Below are 22,860 nucleotides of genomic sequence, written 5' to 3'. Positions count from 1 at the left end.
GTCCTCGCTGTTCCATCGTCTGTGTCGTGTCCATCTGACTCTGGCCCTGGCCTCGTGTTGGTGTTATTTGATGGTAAATGGACTTGCCCTACGCTGGCTTCTTTCCTGCAGCCCCTGTGCATTAGGGCTTGGGCTCTTTGGGTATCGTATGGATTCTGTGCTCCTCTTGTCCTTTCCTAGCACCTACGTGTGCAAAGATGTTAATTCACAAATATTCTCTTCAGTTGCATAAGGTCAGACGAGCGGTTTTATTTCCCTGGCTGCTGTATTGCTGGCTCATGCTTTGAGTTTCCACCTTGCTTATACAGCGACAAGTCATTCATCCTCGATGAATACCTTTGATTCACGAATTCCAAAATTCACAGTAAACCAGGAAACTACGAGTCTTCCAGCAGTCTCTTGTCTGATATTACCCTATTTCTTGTCCCTTGCATAAATGAGCATGACTAAGTCTTGCTCCCAGTCCCCTTCAGTGCCCCACGATGGAAGATAACTACTAATATTAATATTAATAACTATTCCATGATGGCATAGCCCATAATGAGATTGCTTTTCTTCTGATATATTCATGGTACAGCTTTCTAAAAAAATTATGTTTACATTTCAAGTAGACAAGAAACCATTTAAAAGCTCTTACCTATTTAATACATTTCTCTTTCTTTATAGCAAAGATAAAATGATGTATTTATTTTTCCCTCTAAGGGTGAATGCTGGAGGCTCGTTTGAGAAGAGCAGGGCTGAGGACCTTAAATACATCAGCATCTTTCTACTGGTGCTTTCACTGCAGAAACCGTTATTCTCTAGGGGAATGCAGCTGTTATTTTATATAGGACTGACATTCAATCAGGATTATCTATAGAACAGCATCTTATTGGCATTGCCATATAGAACGAGTCACTGAGGCGTTTCCCTAAATGCAGGGGTTTGGAAAATAACCGTAGTTCAGGAAAGGCATTAAAACAATCCTTATTCCAGCTGTAATCAGTAATTAATCCAGATTGCATTAATATTCAGTCCAAAATGAAGAGACCACCAGCCTTCGGCGTCGAACGAGGAGGAACGTGAAACATTTAGCCACGAAACTGTTAATTAGTATTATTTTTTTTCCCCTGCCGTCCACGATAAGCATCTCTTTGTGCAGGAGGGTGGTAGGAGGCAGGAGGAATGGAGCTGCTCATTCGTCTGTTAAATCACCAGCGCCGGGTCCAGAGGGATGCTCGGCTCCTACAGAGGAACGTATTGAGTTTTGTTTCCTTCCAAATGTTGAGCCCTGGCCAGTAAAAGCTTTGGTCTCCCCGAGAATTTGAGGAATGCTGTTACCGAGTGTTGTCCGTTGGGCTGCTCTACAGCTTCGAATCGATGAGTTAGGAAAGAGAAAGAGTACGAACAGATGATAATTTGTTTTAGGGGAGCAGTTATAACTCATTTGGTGTTTTCCAAGCCTGAACTATTATATTATGCCTTAGCTGCAGAAGGGACACGGTGTCCTCTTCAAGTACATGTAGATTAGGCATGCATAAATTGAATTAATAGCACTTTTTTTTTATAGCCTGATAGTTCTGGTAAAGAAACACGGTGAGTAAACCAAACAAAAATGCATTAAGCTGTCTCAAGTTAAACATCAGGCATTTCTTTAGCTACTTGTTGGCCCTTCCCCAGCGTGCCTTTGCCATGGAGTCAGCCTTAAGTTGTAACACGCTGTGATGCAAAGAGGTTGCTCATTTACACCAGCAATAAAGAAAAATGGCATGAAAGAGAGATATTATGAGTCCTGGTTTCTGTAGGCGTTTGGGTTATAATATAGAATGTGGTCTGGCATATTAATGCAGAAAAAAAGCTCATTAAAAAAGAGGACTCTCGCAGTTCCCCGCTCCTATATTTGAAATGTTTTGTCCTGACTAAATGTTCCTTGTTACAGAATAAAAAAGATTTATTCCTGGGTAAGGCTCTTCCCAAAGAAATCCTAATAAATAGACCTTATTTCTCTCCATGAGCTATTAAGATATAAACACAGGGAACCAAACCAGAAAACACTTTTTTGCTTAAATTCTTTATTAAATTACATGAAAAGACGATTAAAATAGGGCTGCTGTCCATTTAGTCTCTCCGAGTTCTTCATATTGCTGCTGGCTCGTTTCTTCTCAAGTGAACAGCATTGATTAGATGTACAGAAGATTTATCGTGTTACCTTCACGTGATGTCTTAGACGGCGATTGATCCTATTGCGGGGAAATATTCATAATGTAATTAGTGTTATTTAAAGCAAATATATAAATACATGGCGATGTGGTAGCTTGTGTGTAATATCAACGTATTCTGCTTATAAAGCTTCTCGCTGTGTCTCTGCTCGCTGAAATATGTGGAGGACAGGTAAACCCTCTGGAAATGTTAAATAGCATCCTGTCTTAATGCCAAAATGGCTATTTTGGGGGAGAGGATGCCTGGATTTTTGTCACCAGGAGGGTTTGGGGGGTTTTGGTGGTCACTTGGAGGTGTGGGCACCTTTGATGCCCTCCTGAGAGTGGGGTAGAGGAGGGATGCTGGGTGTGGGGAGGATTTTTGGGGAGAATAAGCAGAAAAGAAGTGTGAGCAGCCTGAAAAGATGTGAAACGTCTGTTAGAGGAGCGTTCCTTAGCTGTGTGTCTGGAATCATCTCTCAAGTATCATCTGCTTGTTCGGCAGGTTTCGGCTATCCCAGAACTTGTTTTTAGTCAACTAGAGTGAATTCATATGCAACAGCTTGAGTTTAAACAAATCCCTATATTCAAATAGGGGGAGAAAAAAAATCACGTCGTTATTCTGTTAGCAAACTTCCCTCTGTTCTTAAATCATTAAATCTAACCAGATTGCTAAATAAATCGGCCTGGAAAGATAAGAGTAGACGTGAGAGCACCCATCACACAGGTACTGAAGGTGTCGAATGCCTTTTCGCCAGGGTTTCATTTAATTTTCATTTTATTTTTTGCTTTTAGTTGCAAAGTTAAATCTGAAAAGGTCGTTTGAAAAGCTTCAGATTATAGCTGTAAAGCCCTTTTAATCTTTTCTAATAAATAGCTGAGTAGGGAATAAATCTATCGGGAGCTTGGAGCTGAGCTCTGATATTAAGCCTCAGCACAAAATGTATTTGTAATTGTAATTCGGAGTCCATACACAAACAACACTTAGAAATTACCTTGTGTCTAATTACCTTAAATAAATTTAGCTTAGAAGAAAAGATGAATGATTATCAAAATCAGTTTAAGAAATGAAACATTAATTGGACCTGGCAGCTGGACAGATTCTGGGCCGGATTATTATTACAGTGATTTAGGCACAATGGGAAATCCCAGTTTTCAGCGCAGCCGAGCTGCAGTTCTTACAGGTTTCCCATAGCTCTGCTGTTCAGAGATGTCTTTTAAATGGCCATAAATGACTCTCCGTAGTAGGTGCCTCGGTAAGGCAGGGTTTTAATAAAAGCTTTGCATAATAAAGCCTTAAAAGCATCTTGATTTTGGAAAAACAACAGCAGCAAATCGAAACGACAGTGTCTGAAATGCTGAAAATACTCTGGGTTATGCTGGTTGTCTAACATCTGAGTAGCCTTCAAAGCTTTTTTTCCCCCTAATTCCATATATAATTAAAAAGCAGCTTCCTCTAGCTCATTAAAATTTAGTCTTGTTGGAGCAATGTACTTTTATATTTATTTAAATGAATAAAGCACAGCCTTAATGTAGCCTATAATAACTTCAAATATTAAATCTCGCTCGTACAGCTAACACTTTATTTTTAAACAGTGTTTATCTGCCTTTCAGGAATACCAACTTGAAAACCAGTATGGTCCCCAGAAGCTCATCGTATTATTTTGTAGACCATTCAACTAACTTTTGCCGCATGCTTTTTATTAATTATCCAACGAAAGCAAAATCCCCACAGTTAAGTTGTTGGTGACGTGCATATAAACAAGGTGAGGCGGTGGCTGTTCGAGCGTAACGATGGCATCTCTCTCTTTTCACAGGCTTTTGGCAATGCAAAAACGGCCCATAACAACAACTCCAGTCGCTTTGGCAAGTTTATTCAAGTGAATTATCAGGAGACGGGCACCGTGCGAGGGTAAGTGGGAATCAGATTGAACATGCCGTACATATTCCTGCCTGGACAAGGAGACTAAATAGCCTGTTGTACAGGGTACACAAAAAGAAGGTTGTTTTTTTTGGCCAGTACGTTTCCCAAAATGGAGAGGGGAAAAAAAAAAAATCTTCTTTTTTTTTTTTTTTTTATCATATTTAAATCCATTGGTATAAAATATTGCCATATTTGAGCTGCACATTGAAGTGTGAATACACCTGAGCTGGCTTCAGGCCAGCTGAGCTCTCCTTAATCATGATGTCAGCTTTAGAATGAAGCTGAACTGGGACTTTTCCTCTTAAGGTAACAGTTAAGGCAGGAAGGGGGAACGTTTTAGTAGGGTGGTTTGCAGGGCTGGAGCATATGGTCTGGAGGGTCTGACCTACGAGGAACGGCTGAGGGAGCTGGGGGTGTTTAGCCTGGAGAAGAGGAGGCTCAGAGGTGACCTTAGTGCAGTCTACAACTACCTGAAGGGAGGTTGTAGCAGAGTGGGAGTCGGCCTCTTCTCCCAGGCAACTAGCGATAGGACAAGAGGACACAGCCTCAAGCTTCGCCTGGGGAGGTTCAGGTTGGAAATTAGGAAGCATTTCTTCTCAGCAAGGGTCATTAGCCATTGGAAGGGGTTGCCCAGGGAGGTGGTGGAGTCACCATCTCTGTGTTTAAGAAAAGACTGGCCATGGCACTTAGTGCCCTGGTCTAGTTGCCATGGTGGTGTCAGGGCAATGGTTGGACTCGATGATCCCAGAGGTCTCTTCCAACCTGATTGATTCTGTGATGTGATAGGAAGTTGAGGCTGAGTGAGCTGGCTTTGCTCAGTCTCAGGAAGAAAAAGCCAAGGGGGGATTTAATCTCCAGCTGCCTGATGGGTGTTACAGAGGTGATTGAGCCAAACTCTTCTTGATCGCTCTCTAATTCCCCATATGCTTCTGTCTCTACCCTGAAGTGTCTCTTTAACCCAACCCTTGACCAGCTAGGACCTCTTTTTTTCCTCTGGGCCATTGCAACGAGACGCTTGTCTCCATCATGGTTCTCCACAGTTTATTTCAGCATCTCTTCTGCTACGCAAAGCTCATGGCACGTACGACCGTGACTCAAACCTTCCTTCTCCTGGGGAGGGCTGCAGCAGAAGTGCTGCATGGATGGAAGCCTAGGGATGAAACCACCTAGGTGGGCTTACCTAAGCCTGGCTTTCTCCTTGGCTTTAGACAATTTTCATGGCATCAGGTCATCACGAAATGACTCAAGCTAGCTCTAAATGAGCAGGGCTTTGTTAACTCTGCTTTTTGTCCAGGTTAATTAACTCAGTTGGGAGAAAGAAAAGTAGAAGTGGCATTCCAGGGGTTGTATAATTTCTGCAGCTAGCTAAGAGATCTCACGCTGAGACTTTGTTGTTATTTTAGAGATTTGCTTTTAAATTTTTTTCTTTCTTATTTTCCAGCAGAACAGTATCACACAAATAGCTCCCATTAATTTTTCAAATGAGCTTGAGTACTCTGTGTACCTTCCCACTGGTTTTTCATCCTACGTCAAATCTGATGTTCTTTCTCTTTTTTTTTGTTCTTTAATTCTGGTCAACAGTTCTCTTAAAAGGATAAGCCTCAATTTTTTTTTAATACCTTCTGAAATACAAGGTAACAAGAATCCAACAAAAGCCTTAACAATATATTATCTTGGCGTGCTGTGTCAGCTCTGTGGAAGTGGCCTCTGTACTTGGCAGATAGGTGCAAGTAGCATTGTATTCATATCCCCAAGTTCATAAAATAAAGAGGAATTTTCTCTCTTCTTTAAAAAAAATGCACTTTCTCGGTCTTTGGTTGCGCAGTGTGATGTGACTGTGCTTTGTTGTAAGCTTGCAGTGCTGCCCCAATGAGAATAAAAAGACATTTAAAAAAACCTGTGAGCTGTTCCTGGCGTACAAGACCACAATGTTTTTTCATACTCTTTACAGAGAAGATCACAAGTATTTTTATTTTTTTTTAAAAACTTAGCATAGATTTTAAGCCCAACCCGAGTCAATTATCATCCTGTGTTCTGCATATTATTTGCTTTGTTAATGCAACTGTAATTTGCAGCCCCGAATCACGATTTTGCTCTGTTCGGAGGCTGAAAATAGCAGTTGGATATTTGCTTACAAACCCTATGAATATAACGACCCAAAACTTGAAGTGAATTTAAACTTAAGAGATATAATAGCCAAGAGATTTAGTAGCAGCCAACCCCACCCCATGAAATGAAGTCTTTGAAGACAGCTTTAAAATTGGTGGTGCATGAGCAATGGGTACAGTTAAGTGCGTTCCCATAAGGCTTTAAGAATTTATTATGTCCTGTGCGATGATGAGCAAGTTCTGGAGGGGAAGGTCTTTGCGACCTCTTCAGTCCTCGGAAGATGATCAAAAGCCTCAACATCTGACACGCTCCATAAAATTGCAGAAGAGCCAGATGGGGGACATTTGAATTAAAAGCAGCAGGGCACTGGTATCATGGTAAATGTGTGCAGTGGCATGAGGCTGTATCTCAAATACCACGAGCCGGCGCTTTCAGACGTGCTGTGGTAAGTGAAGTGTGTGACAGTCAGTCTCCAACTTCACATGATGGTACCTAAGATGCTAAGTACAGGCTCTGTAGCACGCTTAAATGAGTATTTCACATTAAACCATACTCCTAGAACTCTTTTCTTTCCTCTTAAAGGTAGATTTGATGTAATTGACAACAGTAAACAGAAAGAAAACATCTGGAGACATCTTTTATACTTAAATTGATTTTCCTTCTCACTATCCTATTACAAGAGGGGACATATGTTCTTCTGGGGACATGTATTTATTATGACCTTTGCACTAAGGAAGGAATATTTTACTTCCTTAGTGCATCAAAAAAAAAATTTTTAAAAAATAAAAATAAAATTAAAAAAAATATGCTCTGATTTAAATAGTGGGTTGGATCAGATGACTTCTAGAAGACCTTTCCAACCTAAATTATTGCATGAGAGTGATTTTTTTTGGGGGGGAGGGTCTATAATAAGAGTAGAAATCATAGGGAAAGGGATGAAGTCTCAAGGGTGGTGAACGTGATCCAGCTGAGCTGCTGCCCAGGGGAGGGAGTGGGATGTGGGACACTGATACCTTTTCACTGGTGTTCACTGAGCCTGCAGTGAATTTATGGCGTGGCTTGGAGAGAAAAAATCGATTTCAGGTTAGAAAGGGGACACAAAAAAAACCTGTCGGTGAGGAATATCCATAAACTATTCTCAGCTTCCTCGCAGGGAATAAAGAAGAATAAACCTTTTTGGTGCACATCATACAGAGGAATAAGACTGTTTTGCTGTTTGTTTTTCTTTATCCAGCAAGATCATCCCGTTGGGGGCTGGATATGCCATTTGCAGTAGCCCCTCCTAAGAACTGCCATTAGAGTTGCCATAAAACTTCTGCAGCACATCCAAAAGATTTATTTTATTTCCTTTTTTAGGGAAGGGAGGGGAGAATTACTGAGATGCAAGTAAGAAATAGATCTGTCTTCCCCATCTGGAGACTATGGTGGAGGAGTGAGCGTAGAGGCACCTCCTTGTCCTTGGGTTTCCCGATCCAGACGTGGCTGCTAATGTCGGTGCCACGTCACTGGGTGTCTGTAGCTGGAAAAGCGCAGCTACATCATCAAAACTGCCAATTATAACTCCGGTTTCTAAATCCCTATCATTACTGGTTAGTATTGTTTGGAAGAAAAAACCTGCTGAAGCTTGTTGTAGCTCTGCAAGCTTGAAAAAAAGTATTTAATATGTAAATTAAACATGTTTATTGTGGAGGCTCTTAGGATAAAATGTAAACTCCAGTAAGGAGCTTTTGCAATTGTTTATTTTTCGAGCGTAGCCACAAGTTAATAACCCGTGTTTTTGTTGAGAAGTGGCTCTTCTGGAAGAGGGAATGGTGATTTGGGGACGGTTTCTGCAGCTAAATCTGATCTTGCAAACTTTTGCCCCCAGATATATGTCTTGTGAGCACAAATCTTGGGCTGCAAGCAATTTTATTTCGCTGGCTTTGGATTAAATAGGTATCTGAGATGCTTCGTTGCTGTCACCATTTCCCCCCTGCGCTCCCAGCCCATAGGTTAACGCATCTGAGCTCATGTTTTTCATATCCAAGTTAGTGTTGGCTTCGTATCAAACCAAAAAAACCTCAAAAGCCAAACATAATATTGGGCTTGTTCTGCCTAGGAAGAAATTTATATAACTAAGTGAAACAAGGCTGAAACTTTTTTTTGTGCGTACTAAGACTGAAAAGTCCCAGTAAAGCTGTGTTCAGTTAAGTCCAATACTGGGTCAATGAATAACGCTTTTATTTTTTCTTTCCAGAGCTTATGTTGAAAAGTACCTCCTGGAGAAATCAAGACTAGTCTATCAGGAGCACAATGAACGGTGGGTGCCTATATTTTGCTTACAGGGTTGCTTTTGACTTCTATACGTGCCTGTTTGAGCTGGCACGGGGGACTCAGGATTTTCACACTCCTAACCCTGTGCTTTGAGGATAAATAATGCATTTTATATTTTGCTGTTTAGGGAGGGACGTGCTACCCAGGAAAAATAAACTCCATTATTTTATTGACAGTCCTGGACTTACATTTTCCATTATGATTCATGTCATATGGATTATTTCGCACCATTTGTTTTCTTGTGCAACTTGTGAGCTATTTAATGTCTAATTGGGGGGGGGAAGATGATATTTTAGTTCTATTTCACAGTTCTTAACACATTGAAGCCATCAGAAGGGCCTCTAGAAAAAGCTAAAAGTAGATAGACAACAAATCTAAGCAAATTGTTCTTTCCTAATTGCAGCATGTTAATTGCTACACCCTCCTCTCTCAGTAATTATCACTCTGATTTTAAATAATTTTGCTGCTTCTAGTTGTCTTTCAACTCTTGGCACTTCTGTCTGCATTTCCCTTTTGAGACAGATGTTGTGCGAGAAGTTTTCTCGAATGCTTGTGGGCCGATCCTGAAGTTAAATAGCATGTACAGCCTTGACGAATGTGCTCTTGGGTCTCACGAGATGATTGAGCTTGGTTCCTCTTGGAAAACACCCAACAGAAAAGCAAAGTTTTAATTTTAGAAATACTGCGACGCTCGTAGCGTTAGTCTGCGTTAGAGTTGGCTTGAGGCAAAGCAGATGAGTGTCACTTGGGGTGTTTTTAGTATTAGGAATAGTCAAGTATTTTGGATATTTGAGTAAAATACGGAAGATTTTTCCGTTCTGTCTTAGAGAACTGCAACTGCAAAATCATTACCTTGTTAATGGTCATAAAGTATTAAAAATAATCATAATTTCTGCATTGCAATGAGATATGTTGGTTTGATTCTAATAAATATGGAGGCATTGCACATGTTTCTGGAGGAAAACATGACCGTGTGAGCTGGGAGTTCTTTAAGTATATTCTAGGGCAGTGGATGTCCTTGGATGAAGAAGAGGGATCTCATTCTCCATTACTGAATTTAATCTTTTACATCACTGCAGAGTGGGTGCGAACCATTTCTAAACAGTGTTCAGGTCTGAGTCTGGAAGCTGGAAAATCAGGTTATGAGGTTTACATATGCTTCTCTGCTTAATGCTGTTTGTTTGGAAGTCTTAACATCTTTTTTTTTTCATTCGTCACCAGGAACTACCATGTATTTTATTACCTCCTGGCGGGAGCGAGCGAGGAAGAGCGATCAGCATTTCATCTGAAGCAGCCTGAGGAATATCATTACCTCAACCAGGTGGGACTACTGTACAATACATGGTCTTGTCTTTTCTACTGCTGGTGTTTAATGCTAGGAAAGAAAACATGTGGAGTAGTACAAATGGGTTGTCTTAGTGTTTTGTAGGCAGCCTTCCATAACTGGAAATTAATCTACATTGGCAATCTGAACACCTGATAGTGTGAAAAAATAAATCGGTGTTTTCCATTTTTGTCTGCTACTTGGAATATGTTAAATATATTGTGGTTTTAATTGTCCATGGGAGAAACAGTAATAATTTACCTGTTATCTGTGTGAATGTCTTTTACTCATTAACATCTGTCTACTGAGTAGGAGAAAAAGGGAAAATGTGTGATACTAGTAGCTCTTCAGGATATAACATCTTGCATGAGATAGTTCTAATTCTGTAGCTTCCTGGCTGACTGTTAGCATGATCCTTTGAATTTAACAAAATAATCAGTTTAATATAAATAAAACCCAAGCAACCATTGAAAATGTGTGAATTAAAAATGAGTGAGCTACTACCAATGGCCAACTAAACTCCTACTTTAGAAAATCTGATTTACTTCAGGTGTTTAAGATGGGGTTGTCCCCTGATGCCTGTGAATATGGGCTTTACTACTTCTTGCTCAAAAAGAAAAAAGGCATAGGAATATGCGGAAGAGTCGTTAGGTTCTACATTGATTTTAATTAATTGCAGTTTTCTTGGAGCTGAAACTTGATTAGCGTGATGCCTTCACGCCCAGCTGCGCTGCGGTTTTGCAGCGGGGAAGCGCCAAGATCGTTTGGGTCGAATGTTTTGTCAGGTTCACAGGTTTTGTTGGGCAATCCGGTAGGTTTATGTTAGCGGATAACACTGCTTTTAATTATAGTTCTTTTTTTTAATAGCAGTTAATATTTAAAGGAAAATTATAAATCCAGTGGCATATAGTGTGTAGAACTAGTAGGAATGTGATAATGTAGGTTGAAACGTTTATTTTAATCTAAATTAAGATGCTGTGGGCAAGTAGGCTGGAGAAGGATGCTGAGGTAGAGCCATGGGATCAGGGAAGCAGACTCTGCACTTGCCTGAACACAGTGTATGGACAATAGCAACAGTGAATTTTTAGGGTTTTAATGATAATTTTAAAAATTTTTAATAATTAGGGTTAGTGTTAGAGAGATCATTTAACACGGATAACTATGGGAAAGCTGTTCCTTCAGATGCGTTCAGGGCAGCGTTTCATAGTAAGGCTTTCTGACAATGCAGTACCAGCTTTCTCGTGCCCCAGAGGCAAAGGGAAAAAAGGAAAATCAGGAGAAAAAAGGAAAAAGAGGAAGTGGAGGAATAGGGAAAGGAAACTTTGGAAACATAAAAGGGGAAAGTAATAAAACAACCCCGTAGCATTTACAGTAGCTTCTTAAACGTGTCCTAGAGAAATCCCTGCCTCTTTAAAAGGAAAAAAAATGAGCTCAGAGATGAACTCGTTTAACTAAAAATTAAGTATTAAAATTCAAAAGCTGTACAATATTGAACTAGGCCCCGTAAGGCAAGGGCTGACTCAGTCCTTGAGTCAAGCGTTATTTTCTTTCTCCCAGGTTCCTCAGCTCACGTTGTGTTGTGCAAAACAAACGTGTATTTTGCATTGCAGAGGAGCAAGAATCTACTCAGATATTTCACCAAAATATGCTGTTATTTTGTTGATCTGTAAATGCAAGAAAGCAGATTGGGAAGAAAAAAAATTTAATTTTTTTTTTTTTAAAGCAAATTTACTTAAATTATCCCCTGAGTTTGGATGACTTCTCCATATCTCATATCAGTGGCAGGAGTCCTACCCTGCAACTTGCTGAATATTTTCTGTGCTGGGTATTTATATTTATCCATTTTGAAATCAGCAATTTGCAGAATTAGGTCCTCATTTTATAACTTCATCAAGAGCTTTGGTGCCACGTGTCTCTCCCTCTTGGGACTGTTTGCTGACACGTGCTTTAAATTCTCTCAGCTCCATCTCTGCCTGCTTGGAAAAAGATACAAATTCCTAAAAAGTGTTGCTTTCTGATCAGTTGGAGAATCGCATTTAGACGTGTCTAGAGCAGAGGTTGAGAGTAGAAACAAAAAAAATCTGCTCTTCAACGTGATTTTTCCGTCAATAGCTCTTCAGCTCTAGGTAAACCAAAGGTTTCTCCAGCCGTGGAGGAAAAGATCTTAAAATCCATTAAGCTTATTGCATGTGGGGTCCTCGCTGTCTTGAGAACGCTGGAAGCAGGACTCAAGAGCACCATAAATGCAGACGCATTGTAAATCTTACCTTTCAAAAAATAAAACCAAGGAATGACTACGCAGAATAACAACGTTTATTTTACTTGGAAAGTTGACGTTGCTGCCCTGGTTAAAGAGCAGGTAGTGGGAGTTATTTTTGGTCTGAACGCTACTTAACCCCCTCTGCCTTGCTTTCAGATGACAAAGAAACCCCTCAGACAGAGCTGGGATGATTATTGCTATGACTCTGAGCCGGTCAGTACAAGTACCCGCGTCTTCTGTGTTGCTGGTGCAGGGCTGCTGCTCACTTGAATTTGTTAGGTGCACCAAGACCTGCGTAGAAAACGAAACCAAATTAAGTTTAACCTATTAATTACCCTCTCCCTTCCTCTGCCTTGCAGTGGTGTTGCTTGTGTATTAGCTTGTAACAATAAATTTTTTTTTTTCCTTGCTCTTTTTTGGTTCCTTCCATCTGGAAAGCTTCTTCAAGAGCTAGATATGGTCATCTAGTTTTAGCAAACGAAGGGATTTTTTTTGTTCCTTCTTGATATGTGATGATTTATGGAAATTGTGATACGGCAGCAATGTGAAAATTGAAATTCCTTTCCAACCAATTAGCGAATCAGTCTTTTGAAGCCCTAAGAGATGCATCAGTTCATGATGGTTGTAGCAGTGTATCTGCTCGCCAGCTTCCAGGGAAAAAAAGACAAACCCCAAAAACATCCCCCCAACCATCTGCGAGAAGATCAAATCCTGATATTATTCAGAATGCAAAAACAATTGTTTCCCCTAAAATAATCCTGCTGACATGATCATCCTTTCCAAATGGATCGACTCAAAAAAGGGAACAGTGAAACTTCTCCCCTTCCCTGGCTTCTCCTGTGCAACCGAGTTGGAAGCGGTGGCTTCAGCTGGCGACGTGCTTGGGGTGTCTGTGTGTCCGTGACAGTCTCTGTTGGTTTTGTCTTGCACGGGGAAGCATGTTTCAGATCAGCTGCATGTTGGTCCTGCTAATTTTGCCATGTGCTTAATGGTTGTCGAACTCTACCTGATGCATCTAGAAGAGTAAGAGGTAATCTGTGAAGGAGTTGGGTTTCACTTGGGCTAAATAAGCATCTTAACAGCAAGATTTCATCTGGAAAATCCTTCAGAGAGGAGGAGGGGAGGGGAGTCTAACCCCCCAAGGCTTAGAAATGGTGAATATTGTGTCAGCAGCCTTAACACATGAGCATCCTTAGAGGTCCTACAAAAGCAGATGCTCTTCAGTGTACCTTCATACACTATACTATGTTGCAATGACCTTAATTGCTTAACGAATGGGGTAGGACAATTTACTGGAGGAATTAAAATTAAAACAAACCCCAAATTTGCCACCTTCTCCTAGATGGGCCAATAATGCCCTGCCAGCTCAGGACTTACCGTGTTGCAGCACAACCGTGTCCTGTTACAATTTGGCTATTTATCTGGTATTTTCTTTTGCTCAGGATCGTTTTCTGTGATGTTCATGGTAAATCCCATCTTTGCTTCAGTTGATGAGTCACTCTTAAACATACCCTGGACCTCTCCCCGTAACCACGGGCTCAACCTGCTGCAGACGTCCAGTTTATAAAGAAGTGCTATTTATTTTATCTTCTTTAAACTTTCCATGGAAATCCATGGATTGCTTCAACGTGACGATAGTAAGCAGGGGACTCACTTTTGCTGAGAAACTAATTACCCCGGTGGAATATTAATGATGGATTTGGTCTGTGGGCATGGACTTTGCAATGCTTGTCTGCCCTAATATCAAGGAAACTCCTTTTTTTTAATAATTATCGTCCATTTATCATCCATTAGGAAACAGTACAGAGCTGAAACACTACAGAGAGCATCTGCTTTTAAGTAGATAATTTTCAAAAGGCCGTTCCATGTGGATTAATGAGTTTGGCAATTGTTATGTAAATCGTTAATTAACTTGCCTTTGGCATAGATTGTACTACTTCTGAGTTGTCTACGGTATTTCGCTGTTGATTCATGATTTAATTTTGAATGAACGATGCCACAAAATGAAATTGTCTCGTGGAATGTGGAGCGCCACTACAAGCGACGTTTCGTATCTTTTAAAAAAGTTTTAAAAAAGACTTATTTGCAGAATTTGTGGGTATATTATTGTCCTGCAAACTCCAGGTCCCACTCTGGTGGGTGTGAAAATTTCTCCTCAGAGTATGTGTCATGGCCAAGGAAGCCAGTTGGCCAAGGTTTGAGTTAGGAGGGACAACTTCTATTTTATGGTGTAAATAATTGCTGATCTCTGGTCATCTTACTGATGTACAGTGTAGTTGTCTTTGTCACATTCCTTTGGATGGGGTGTACAGAGAGCTCATACATCTGTTAAAATGGGTAATTTTCAGTAGTCTGTTTAACATCTCTAAATTCACTTTGTCTGTGCAGTATTGAGTTGTTGTCCCTGAGGACCATTCATTAAAACTTTTAGGTTTTCTTGTCCAGTTGAGCTTTTAGTCAAGGAGATAAGACAATTGTGTTTGAGTAGTCTCCTATGTTGAAATAAATACCTTAAATAAGAATTTCTCCCATTACAGCTATCGCTGTAACGGTGCTACAGAGTGGGATAAAGAACATACCACTGGTAGAGTTGTGAGGCTTTAAATGGGGATAGGTGCTCTGAGACATGAAGCTGATAACATAAAATAACTTCATTCTATATATTCTGTATTTATTCTATATTTATGATTTATTCTATGTACTCTAAGTGAGTACAAGTGTCTTTTCAACTGACAGTCATCATCCTGTGACTACTTGGTACCTGTTCAGTGACAGTCGCTGTAGTATTCATGTAACTCTGTTTAGTGCAGACTTTCAGAATTAATTTGTGCACGCTTGCTCATGTGAGAAATATGATTTACAGGCAAATGACCAAAAGAAACTATGTGGATACAGCTGCTTCATTAATTATCACTGCAACTGCAGCTATAATTTTTAATTAACGTACCTGGATTGACTTGTAGAAAGTCTCTAATTTAAGTGTTAGTAAAATATTCTGAGGTTTAAGTTAACACTATATTGTGTGAGGCACAATAAACTAATTTCGGGAAAAAGTATTAAATATGGGCTATGAAGCACGAGAGATTAATCAATAATCCATGGGGGGCCCACAGTGAGCCAAAGCAGAAGGAACTTGGCATTAATTGTTTATCTACTCATTTAAGGAGCGTTTATGTTCCCTAAATATTGGTGCAAGACAATATTAGTTGGAGTGTCATCGGATTTCCCTGAAAGCATCCATGACTGCTGCCAGGCTGGGGATTATCTGAAAAATGAAACCATTCAGACACATTAGCCTCCAAGAAATATAAAATGTAGTGGATTTCGAATTCCCACAACGCTCACATTTTTAGAAAACTTCTTGGTAGTTCGAATAAAGTTAGCGAAAAATATATTTAAAGTATTCCCTTTCCTATGCAGGGTTTAATTCACTGGTATTTTACATGAAATTACCTGAATTCTATTTTAAAACTCAATTCTTCCTGTATAGTTTTAGGAACTCCTAATGGAGCAGGACTTAATGTGAAATAAACTGCCTGTGAACGTGTAACATATTTAATCTCATCGTTAATTCACATCCTTTTGTCCCACATGTTCATGTTCACATGCTAATTGTCCCACGTCGTGACGAACACTCGCCATACTATTAGAATGGTGTGACCCACCTCTTGTGTTAGAGGTTAAGCCTAAGAAACAAGGATGTATCTCCAAGAAAAATGAGCCAAAAATGTTGTTTTGGAAAAGTTATACCAGCGTAGTCCCCTCTGAGGTCCAGGCTGTTCAAACCAAGGCATTTGTGGTGGAGATATAGTATCCTTTGAAAGACCATCTCACCACGCTAGAGAAAAACGCAGTACAGAGAAAAATACTTGTGTACACAATAATTATTGGATTGAAATTTGCACTCTGATTGGCTTTTTCCATAGAGTCCTTGTAGAAGCAGATTCTTCTAAACAGCTTGATTAAAAAAGCTCTGGGGCTGTGACTCCCCCCTGTCCCTGTGTGTTGGGGGTAATTAGCCATGGTTATTCCTCATCATGTCAGTGGGGCCTCCTGGATATCTCGTTTCCCTGTGCCAAATTGGAAATGTTCTAGTTGCTGATAAAAGGCGTGGTGATCACTAAATGATATTTATGAAGTGTTGACTTGGCCATCTGGACTTGTTCTGATCTTAATTTCTTTCAGTGCTAAATCTTTCTGTTCGAACCCAACAGGACTGCTTTTCTGTGGAAGGGGAGGACTTGAAGCATGACTTTGAGCGGTTACAACTGGCCATGGAGATGGTGGGGTTTCTTCCCAAGACTCGCAGACAGTGAGTTTATTTTCCATAGTTCGAACATTATATTAGTTAATATAACCTCCGTGATCAGTGAGATAATTCACCTGACTTGAGCTAACGTAACTGGTGTGCCCTACATAACACATCAGGGTGGTGGGAAGGAATAATTGGTGAGACACTGGAAGGAGGTTGTCTGGAGAAGTTGTGGACGCCCTGTGACTGGAAGTGTTCAGGTTGGATGGTGCTTTGAGCAAGCTGATCTGGTGGAAGATGTCTCTGCCCCTGGTGGAGGGAGTTGGACTAGGGCATGGTAAAGGGGTTGGATTAGATGGTGTTTAAAGGTCCCTTCCAACCCAAACCATTCTATGAATGATGACACTTGGCCATTCGTACAATAAAGGAGTAAACAAAATTTAAAGGTATAAACAAAATATGCCTGTCATTACTGTAGTTAACGATTCTCTATGCAAATGGAGCGCTGGCAGGAGGTTGGAACCTTATCAGCCATTCATGAATAGTCATGCCTTACTCTGCATGTCATGAATCCAGATCCCAGTTTAATCAGAAATCCTGATTATTAGTCATCATGATTAATCGTTCGCATGCAATTTACTGGTTCTGTAGACTCATTTCTAACTGGCCTTCATTCACTAATTCACTGGAAGTGCTGGTTGAAAAACTGTACTCCTTAGCTGGGTTGCAATACCGCCTTCCACTGACTGCAAGGAATTGCGTGCCTCATAGGAGGGTTGTTTTCAATCAGAACCACAAAATAATTCCTGTGGTGTTGATTGTTGGCTTGAAAGTCTTGAGTAGCTTTGAATGAATTTGACAAATATGTTACCAAGAGTGGTAACAGGCATAGAAAAATATGTATTTAAAAAGTGACCTCAAAGGGAGTAGGATTTTGACATCATAAGTATTGCTGAGAAGCACATCAATAGCTGGAACACAATGAGAAATCACAGAACAGTTTGGGTTGGAAGGGACCTTAAAGATCATCTAGTTCCAACCCCCCTGCCATGAGCAGGGACACCTTCCACTAGACCAGGCTGCTCCAAGCCCCATCCAACCTGGCCTTGAACACTGCCAGGGAGGGGGCAGCCACAATCTTGTGCTTCTTCGAGTCAAAATGTTCAAACAATAATTTAATGAACGTGTTTTTTCTTGCTTTTTAACATATATCTGAGCCAGCAGTTGGAAGCCCTTAACTATAAGATGTTGTCCTGTCTTCTGCTCCAAGAAATTTTCACCCAGCTAAGAATCGTTTTCATAAGCTCATCCTTTATCCCTAACTTGTAACTAATTAATTATGAAATTAAGACTGCTCTTTCTCTATCCGTTCCACACACATGGATAAACCCAAGTATAAGTAGTTCTAGGGTAAATATGTTCGAAGTCAGTGTGGTTCTTTATCTTTAAATAATCAGGTTTCAGCGACCAGATTTTTCTAGAGCCTGTTTAGGCTGCAGGAAGGCAGTTTAATTGACGGAGTAAAGCAATCAGTAAGTTTCGGGACTGAGCAGAATTGGATGTCACAGTAAATTCATGTTTTTGATTTACTGTGTAATAACTTTTCTTGGCACACAAGTGCTTGTATTTCTTCTAGTCAAAAAATATGGTGGGTTCTTCGCTCTATGAGCAAAATTTAATCTGCTTGGCGTTGTAACACGAATAACTAACCACCTTCAGCTGAGGATTAAAAGGAAGGACATTTTAAGTATTACTATACTTTTATAAGTGATTGTTTATAGCAAAACGTGGGGTTTCACCTGTGTGGAAAGTTACAGAAGAGAAATTTTTATAATTGCATCGCTGCAATTGGCGACAAGGAGTCAGTATCCCTATTTCAGAGATAAGGAAGGGCTGGCTTGGAGAGGGGAAGGTGTGTTGTCCAGACAAGCTGGTGGCACGGCTAGGAATCAAATTTGATTTTATTCGTTTTTAGCTCCCCAGAGAGTGTAGAAATAGGGACAAACAGAGTTTATAGCTGAAGTCAGCCATGACTCGGTAGTCTCAAAGAGCTGGTTTTTTGGAGGAATGAGGGTATAACTTAAAAGTGACCAAAATCAAAAAAGAACAATTGGCTGGATAAATTTACTTAAAGTATAACATCTTTTCTCTGTCTCAGTATGCTTATATATTATAAAAGCATTTATGCTTTTTTATATAGGCTTCCTACCTGGGACTAGATCTGGGAAGGTGATAAATACATGTGCCGGGGGACTAAGGATCGCCTGCATGGCTGAGTCCAGTCTCCCCCTTAATTTAGGCAGTTGCATGATAGATATTTAATCTGGATATCTAGATTACTCAAGGATTTTTTTTTCTTATAATATGAGGTGCCATTTTATAACTATGTGTTTAATATGTTAAGTAATTTTCAAGAAAGCCAGTGCAAGTTTGGTACTTGACTAAGTGAAAATATTTGGTACATGAGGCAAATTGGATGCTTCATTTGAACATCATTTTTGAGGAAGTATTTGGAGATTTGGGACACAAACTGCTTTGGATTGAAAATTAGAGGAATGAGTCAAATACGAAGATGTTTGGGGGATGTGGTTTGCTTTTTCAGAAAAAATAACCAAGTGAAAATGAATCCTCGCTGTTTTCTTTAGAATTTTCTCTCTGTTGTCGGCGATACTACACCTGGGTAACATCCGTTACAAGAAGAAGACTTACCGAGATGACTCCATCGATATTTGTAACCCTGAAGTACTACCTATTGTGTCGGACCTGCTGGAGGTAAGCCTTCGCTTCCCCTCCTGGAATGTTCACACCTAATGAGCAACCTCTGTTTTATAATAGAATTTATTTCCAGTTTCACTGAAGAGTAAGTTCTCTTGTGTTACTGTTCGTATGGGCTGTTAATGTTTGCCAGTGAAAAGTTATAAAGATTTTTTTAATGAGGTTTTTAATGTAGGGGTTTTTCCCCTATGCTTCAGCTTGAGGTTTAATTGACTGAAAAATACTGTTTCTGTGATGAAAATTTGAAAGATTGCAAACCAATTCTAGGTGGAAAGCAAACCTGCCATTCAGTGCAGTGGTTTCTTCAATCGCCAGCCATCAGCTCCCTCACCAAAATTCCCTGATGCTCCTGAAATCCGTTCCAAGATTTGTATAAGAAACTAGAGCAGTTGTAAGACCATCAGCCCACTCTTCTGGTTCAGGTGGTGGCTGTAGGAGATGCTGAGCTCGCTCGCTGTGTTTTGTGTCTGTTGTTACCCTGCCAAAGGTTGTATCAGAGATGCCGGAGGGTGCATCTCATCCCTTTAGTACCTATTTATGGACCTATTATCCATGTATTTATCTAGTTCTTTTGTGAACCTGTTGATGCAACCTGCTGTTTAAGACCCGTTACTGACAGCACTTTGTCCTCTGTGAGTCACCACTGTGCCAGTATCGTTTGGGAAGGGTTTGTAGGCCTCAGCCCGGATGGCCCAGGGCCATATCCAATTCTGTAAATCAGTGCAAAAGCACTGAGTAAGTTCTTAGTAGAGCTGCTCTGTTAGCCCAGTCAGGTTATGAAGCTGTGGCATTACTTGCTCATGAGAAAAGTCTTAATTTCAATGAGCCAACTTGTCCTGCGCTTGCCTTTATTCATTCAAGAGCTGAGCTTGAAGCCTCTTGACATGGATATAGGTGGCCAGAAGCTCTCCTTGCTGCCTCACTTTTCTTGAAGTGCTCTAAACCACTTGTAACTCCAAAGGATACTGAAATGTTATAGTTGATTAAAACAACTATTATCTTTACCCCTTGGTACTCACTGGACGGTGTGGAAAGTTAATTTTTGCTAATTTTATGATAGCATCAGAAGATAACTCATCGTTTTGTGTACACGTGATGCTCTCCCCATTCCTTCCCTTAAATAACGGTTGTGCTATCATCTCACTACCTAAAGAACTCGGGAACTGACGCTCACAGATTTTCATAGCACTTCATTAATGCTTTGAATTTAGGGAGAGGAAAGTTTCCGTAAAATATGGGTATAAGCAGCTGGATGCTCTTTGCATCTTGGCCTTGGAGATTGCAGAAATAAACAGAAGGGGAAAATATGACTTTGCAGGAGAATGTCGTTGATCTTACCCTGTTAAAAATGGCCATAGCGAGAGCGCCAAGTCAATTAAGTAATTGTTTTTTAAAAAAGCTTTGAATAAGAGAGTGACTTAGAGATCTGAACAAGTTCCAGGCTTTGGGTCTTTGCCCTGGCCTTCTTCTGCAAACAAACTCTTCTGCAACATCTGCATGCTGTAAGGTATCGGGTTATTTTTTGCACGTGTACATGTGAAATCATGCATCGGTTGAGCCAGATAGATCCAACGGTGGCTTAGTGCCATGGTCTGGTACAACACAGAGCATGGACACCATGCTCATTTGCAGATAGTGGCAACAATATGTAAATATATATATATATATATTTTTAACTTCATTTTGAAAAAGCACTAGAATCTGGTGTAGATGAGCAAAGTGATAGATTTTTATTCATCTTGCTAATTATTTTGTAAGCTAAAAGGCCATATACGGCATAAAATGCTTGTTAATTAGATCAGGACGATACAGGTCTCAGGTATGATCTTGTGAAATACATTGTTGGGTTTGAGTAAATGCTGTTACTTGTCCTTAAAGTTACATTTATATGGTAATTAATCCATGGAATTGAAGACATTGGTTGCCTCCAAGTGTAAAGTTTCCAATAGACTCACTCCTCAATCAGCTGAAAGCAAGCCAATGATCTCATTTTCAGAAGAGGCTTGGTTTCTCTTTCTGAAATGCTGAACCTTTGCAGACCTGACTAGATCTTTTGTCATTTTTATTCAATTTTGGCCAAAAGGGAGGGCTAAAGGGTTCAAACAGATGAAACAGCATCACGAAGAGCACCCATTGCACTTTATTCGTTATTTAGCTGCTTAGAACTTTCCAAATTAAGTGTAGTGAATTCTTCTCAGCCAGAGACCAAAAATAATTGGTTGAAACATTTGACACTTTGTATTTGGTCTCATTTGGGTAATTATTTTTATTAAGTTTTTTTTTGTGGTCACTGAACAGTTTTGCTTTTCACTCCATTGTTGCTGAAAATATGAATTGGCTTGAAAAAGTTATTAATCCCCTCTCTAGATCTTGGCGTTACTCACTAAGACTGAAAAATCATCTTGGAATAAAAATAATATTAGTTGACAAATAGTTTAACTTCTTTTCATACAGCCACCGGGCGCTTGGCAGGGCGGTCTTGAGCGTAGCAAAATGATGGAAGAAAGCAGCTCTGCTGTGATCTGATACTTACTTTGAGGGATGTTTTGGTTTGGGTTTTTTTCCTTAAATGACTTGCTGGATTTGTTCAGTCACGGATTTGACGTGGAAAAGAGAAGAAAAAAAATCCATGGACTTGGTGAAAAGGCTCTGAGAAGCAGGAGCTGAATTGGCCACCTCTGACACCAGCCAAGAAGAGGGGACGCAGAGGTCCTCCTGCACAGCACCAATGGGGCGGTAGCCTTCATGGGGAGGAGGGGAACCAACAGCCTATCTGAAATGAAAAATGTATGCAAAGCTAAGGGGTTTTTTCCCCTCCAAAGGAAAATCTGGCCCAAATTATCATGAGCTTAGTTGGTTTACGTTGGAGTCTCTGAGCCTCTAAGGACGACTGGGGGACTTTCCCTGCTGCAGCAGTTAATGCAACAACCCTGAACAACTCTTCTTCCTCTGTATGATGAGATTTGTGTCCCTATAAAATGAAGCTAATATGCAGATTTTTTTGAAGGAAGCTGGGAGGAGATGATGATCTGCAGTGGATTTGATTTTTCTTAGATACTGACAACCCTGTCCAATATGTTTTTGGTTTATCAAAACATTCAGACCAGCATTTGTTGAAAAAGCAAACAGCAATATAGGATTTTGGCCAGACTCTGCAGATCATTGTTTCATTTACAGTAAGACCCTGATTCCTTTTTTTTTTTCCCCAAGAATAGACATAGCGTGTGGATTATGTGAGGCTTTTGGCAGGTTTTGCACGGCCTTTGTTTAAACTTTGCTGAAATCCCGTGCCATAGCGTGATGTCAAGGCTGCCTGATGGATCGAGCAGACGTGGAGTCCTGTGCAAGCGTTGCAAATACCACAGGTCCTCTGCAGAAATCGTAGAGGATTGTATAGAACTAGGGAAAACTTCTGTGTTTCTGGGGAAAAGCCTGGAAAGGCTCATTTGTGGGCTTATTAACAAAAGCAATCTATTAGAAGTGATGAGTGTCAGTTGACCTTAAGAGAGACTATTTTTTCCATTAGAAGAGCAGGAACATTTTAATTGTGTACATTTACTCATACTGGAGATTAGTTCTGTGGGTGGAGCATTGAGTAAGGAAGGCAAATTTTGTCTTCACTCAATGGAGCAGTTTTATATTCAGCCTTTAGGCTTAGGGAACCAGCCTCAGGGCAAATAAAGGTAAATATAAGTTATCAAGTGTCCTAAATTAATTTTGCCAGAT

At 40.2% G+C, this 22,860-nt stretch overlaps 1 protein-coding gene across 4 annotated transcripts in view; it reads left to right on the top strand.

Annotated features, from left to right (window-relative positions):
• The window catches only part of MYO9A (myosin IXA), a 188,774-nt gene that overhangs the window by 64,643 nt on the left and 101,271 nt on the right, over positions 1-22,860 (top strand). For 3 of the 4 annotated variants that reach the window (XM_068410044.1, XM_068410042.1, XM_068410043.1), the window contains exons 3-8: positions 3,995-4,089; positions 8,447-8,509; positions 9,745-9,844; positions 12,264-12,320; positions 16,322-16,419; positions 19,005-19,131. In XM_068410044.1, coding sequence (XP_068266145.1) covers positions 3,995-4,089; positions 8,447-8,509; positions 9,745-9,844; positions 12,264-12,320; positions 16,322-16,419; positions 19,005-19,131 — 540 coding nt within the window. The remainder of the gene's footprint in view (positions 1-3,994; positions 4,090-8,446; positions 8,510-9,744; positions 9,845-12,263; positions 12,321-16,321; positions 16,420-19,004; positions 19,132-22,860) is intronic. The other variant, XM_068410045.1, reaches the window with a different exon arrangement.

This window comes from Nyctibius grandis, chromosome 11 (genome assembly GCF_013368605.1).
Source record: "Nyctibius grandis isolate bNycGra1 chromosome 11, bNycGra1.pri, whole genome shotgun sequence".
In the NCBI taxonomy this organism is placed as follows: Eukaryota; Metazoa; Chordata; class Aves; order Nyctibiiformes; family Nyctibiidae; genus Nyctibius; species Nyctibius grandis.
This window is presented reverse-complemented; position numbering and strand designations above follow the sequence as displayed.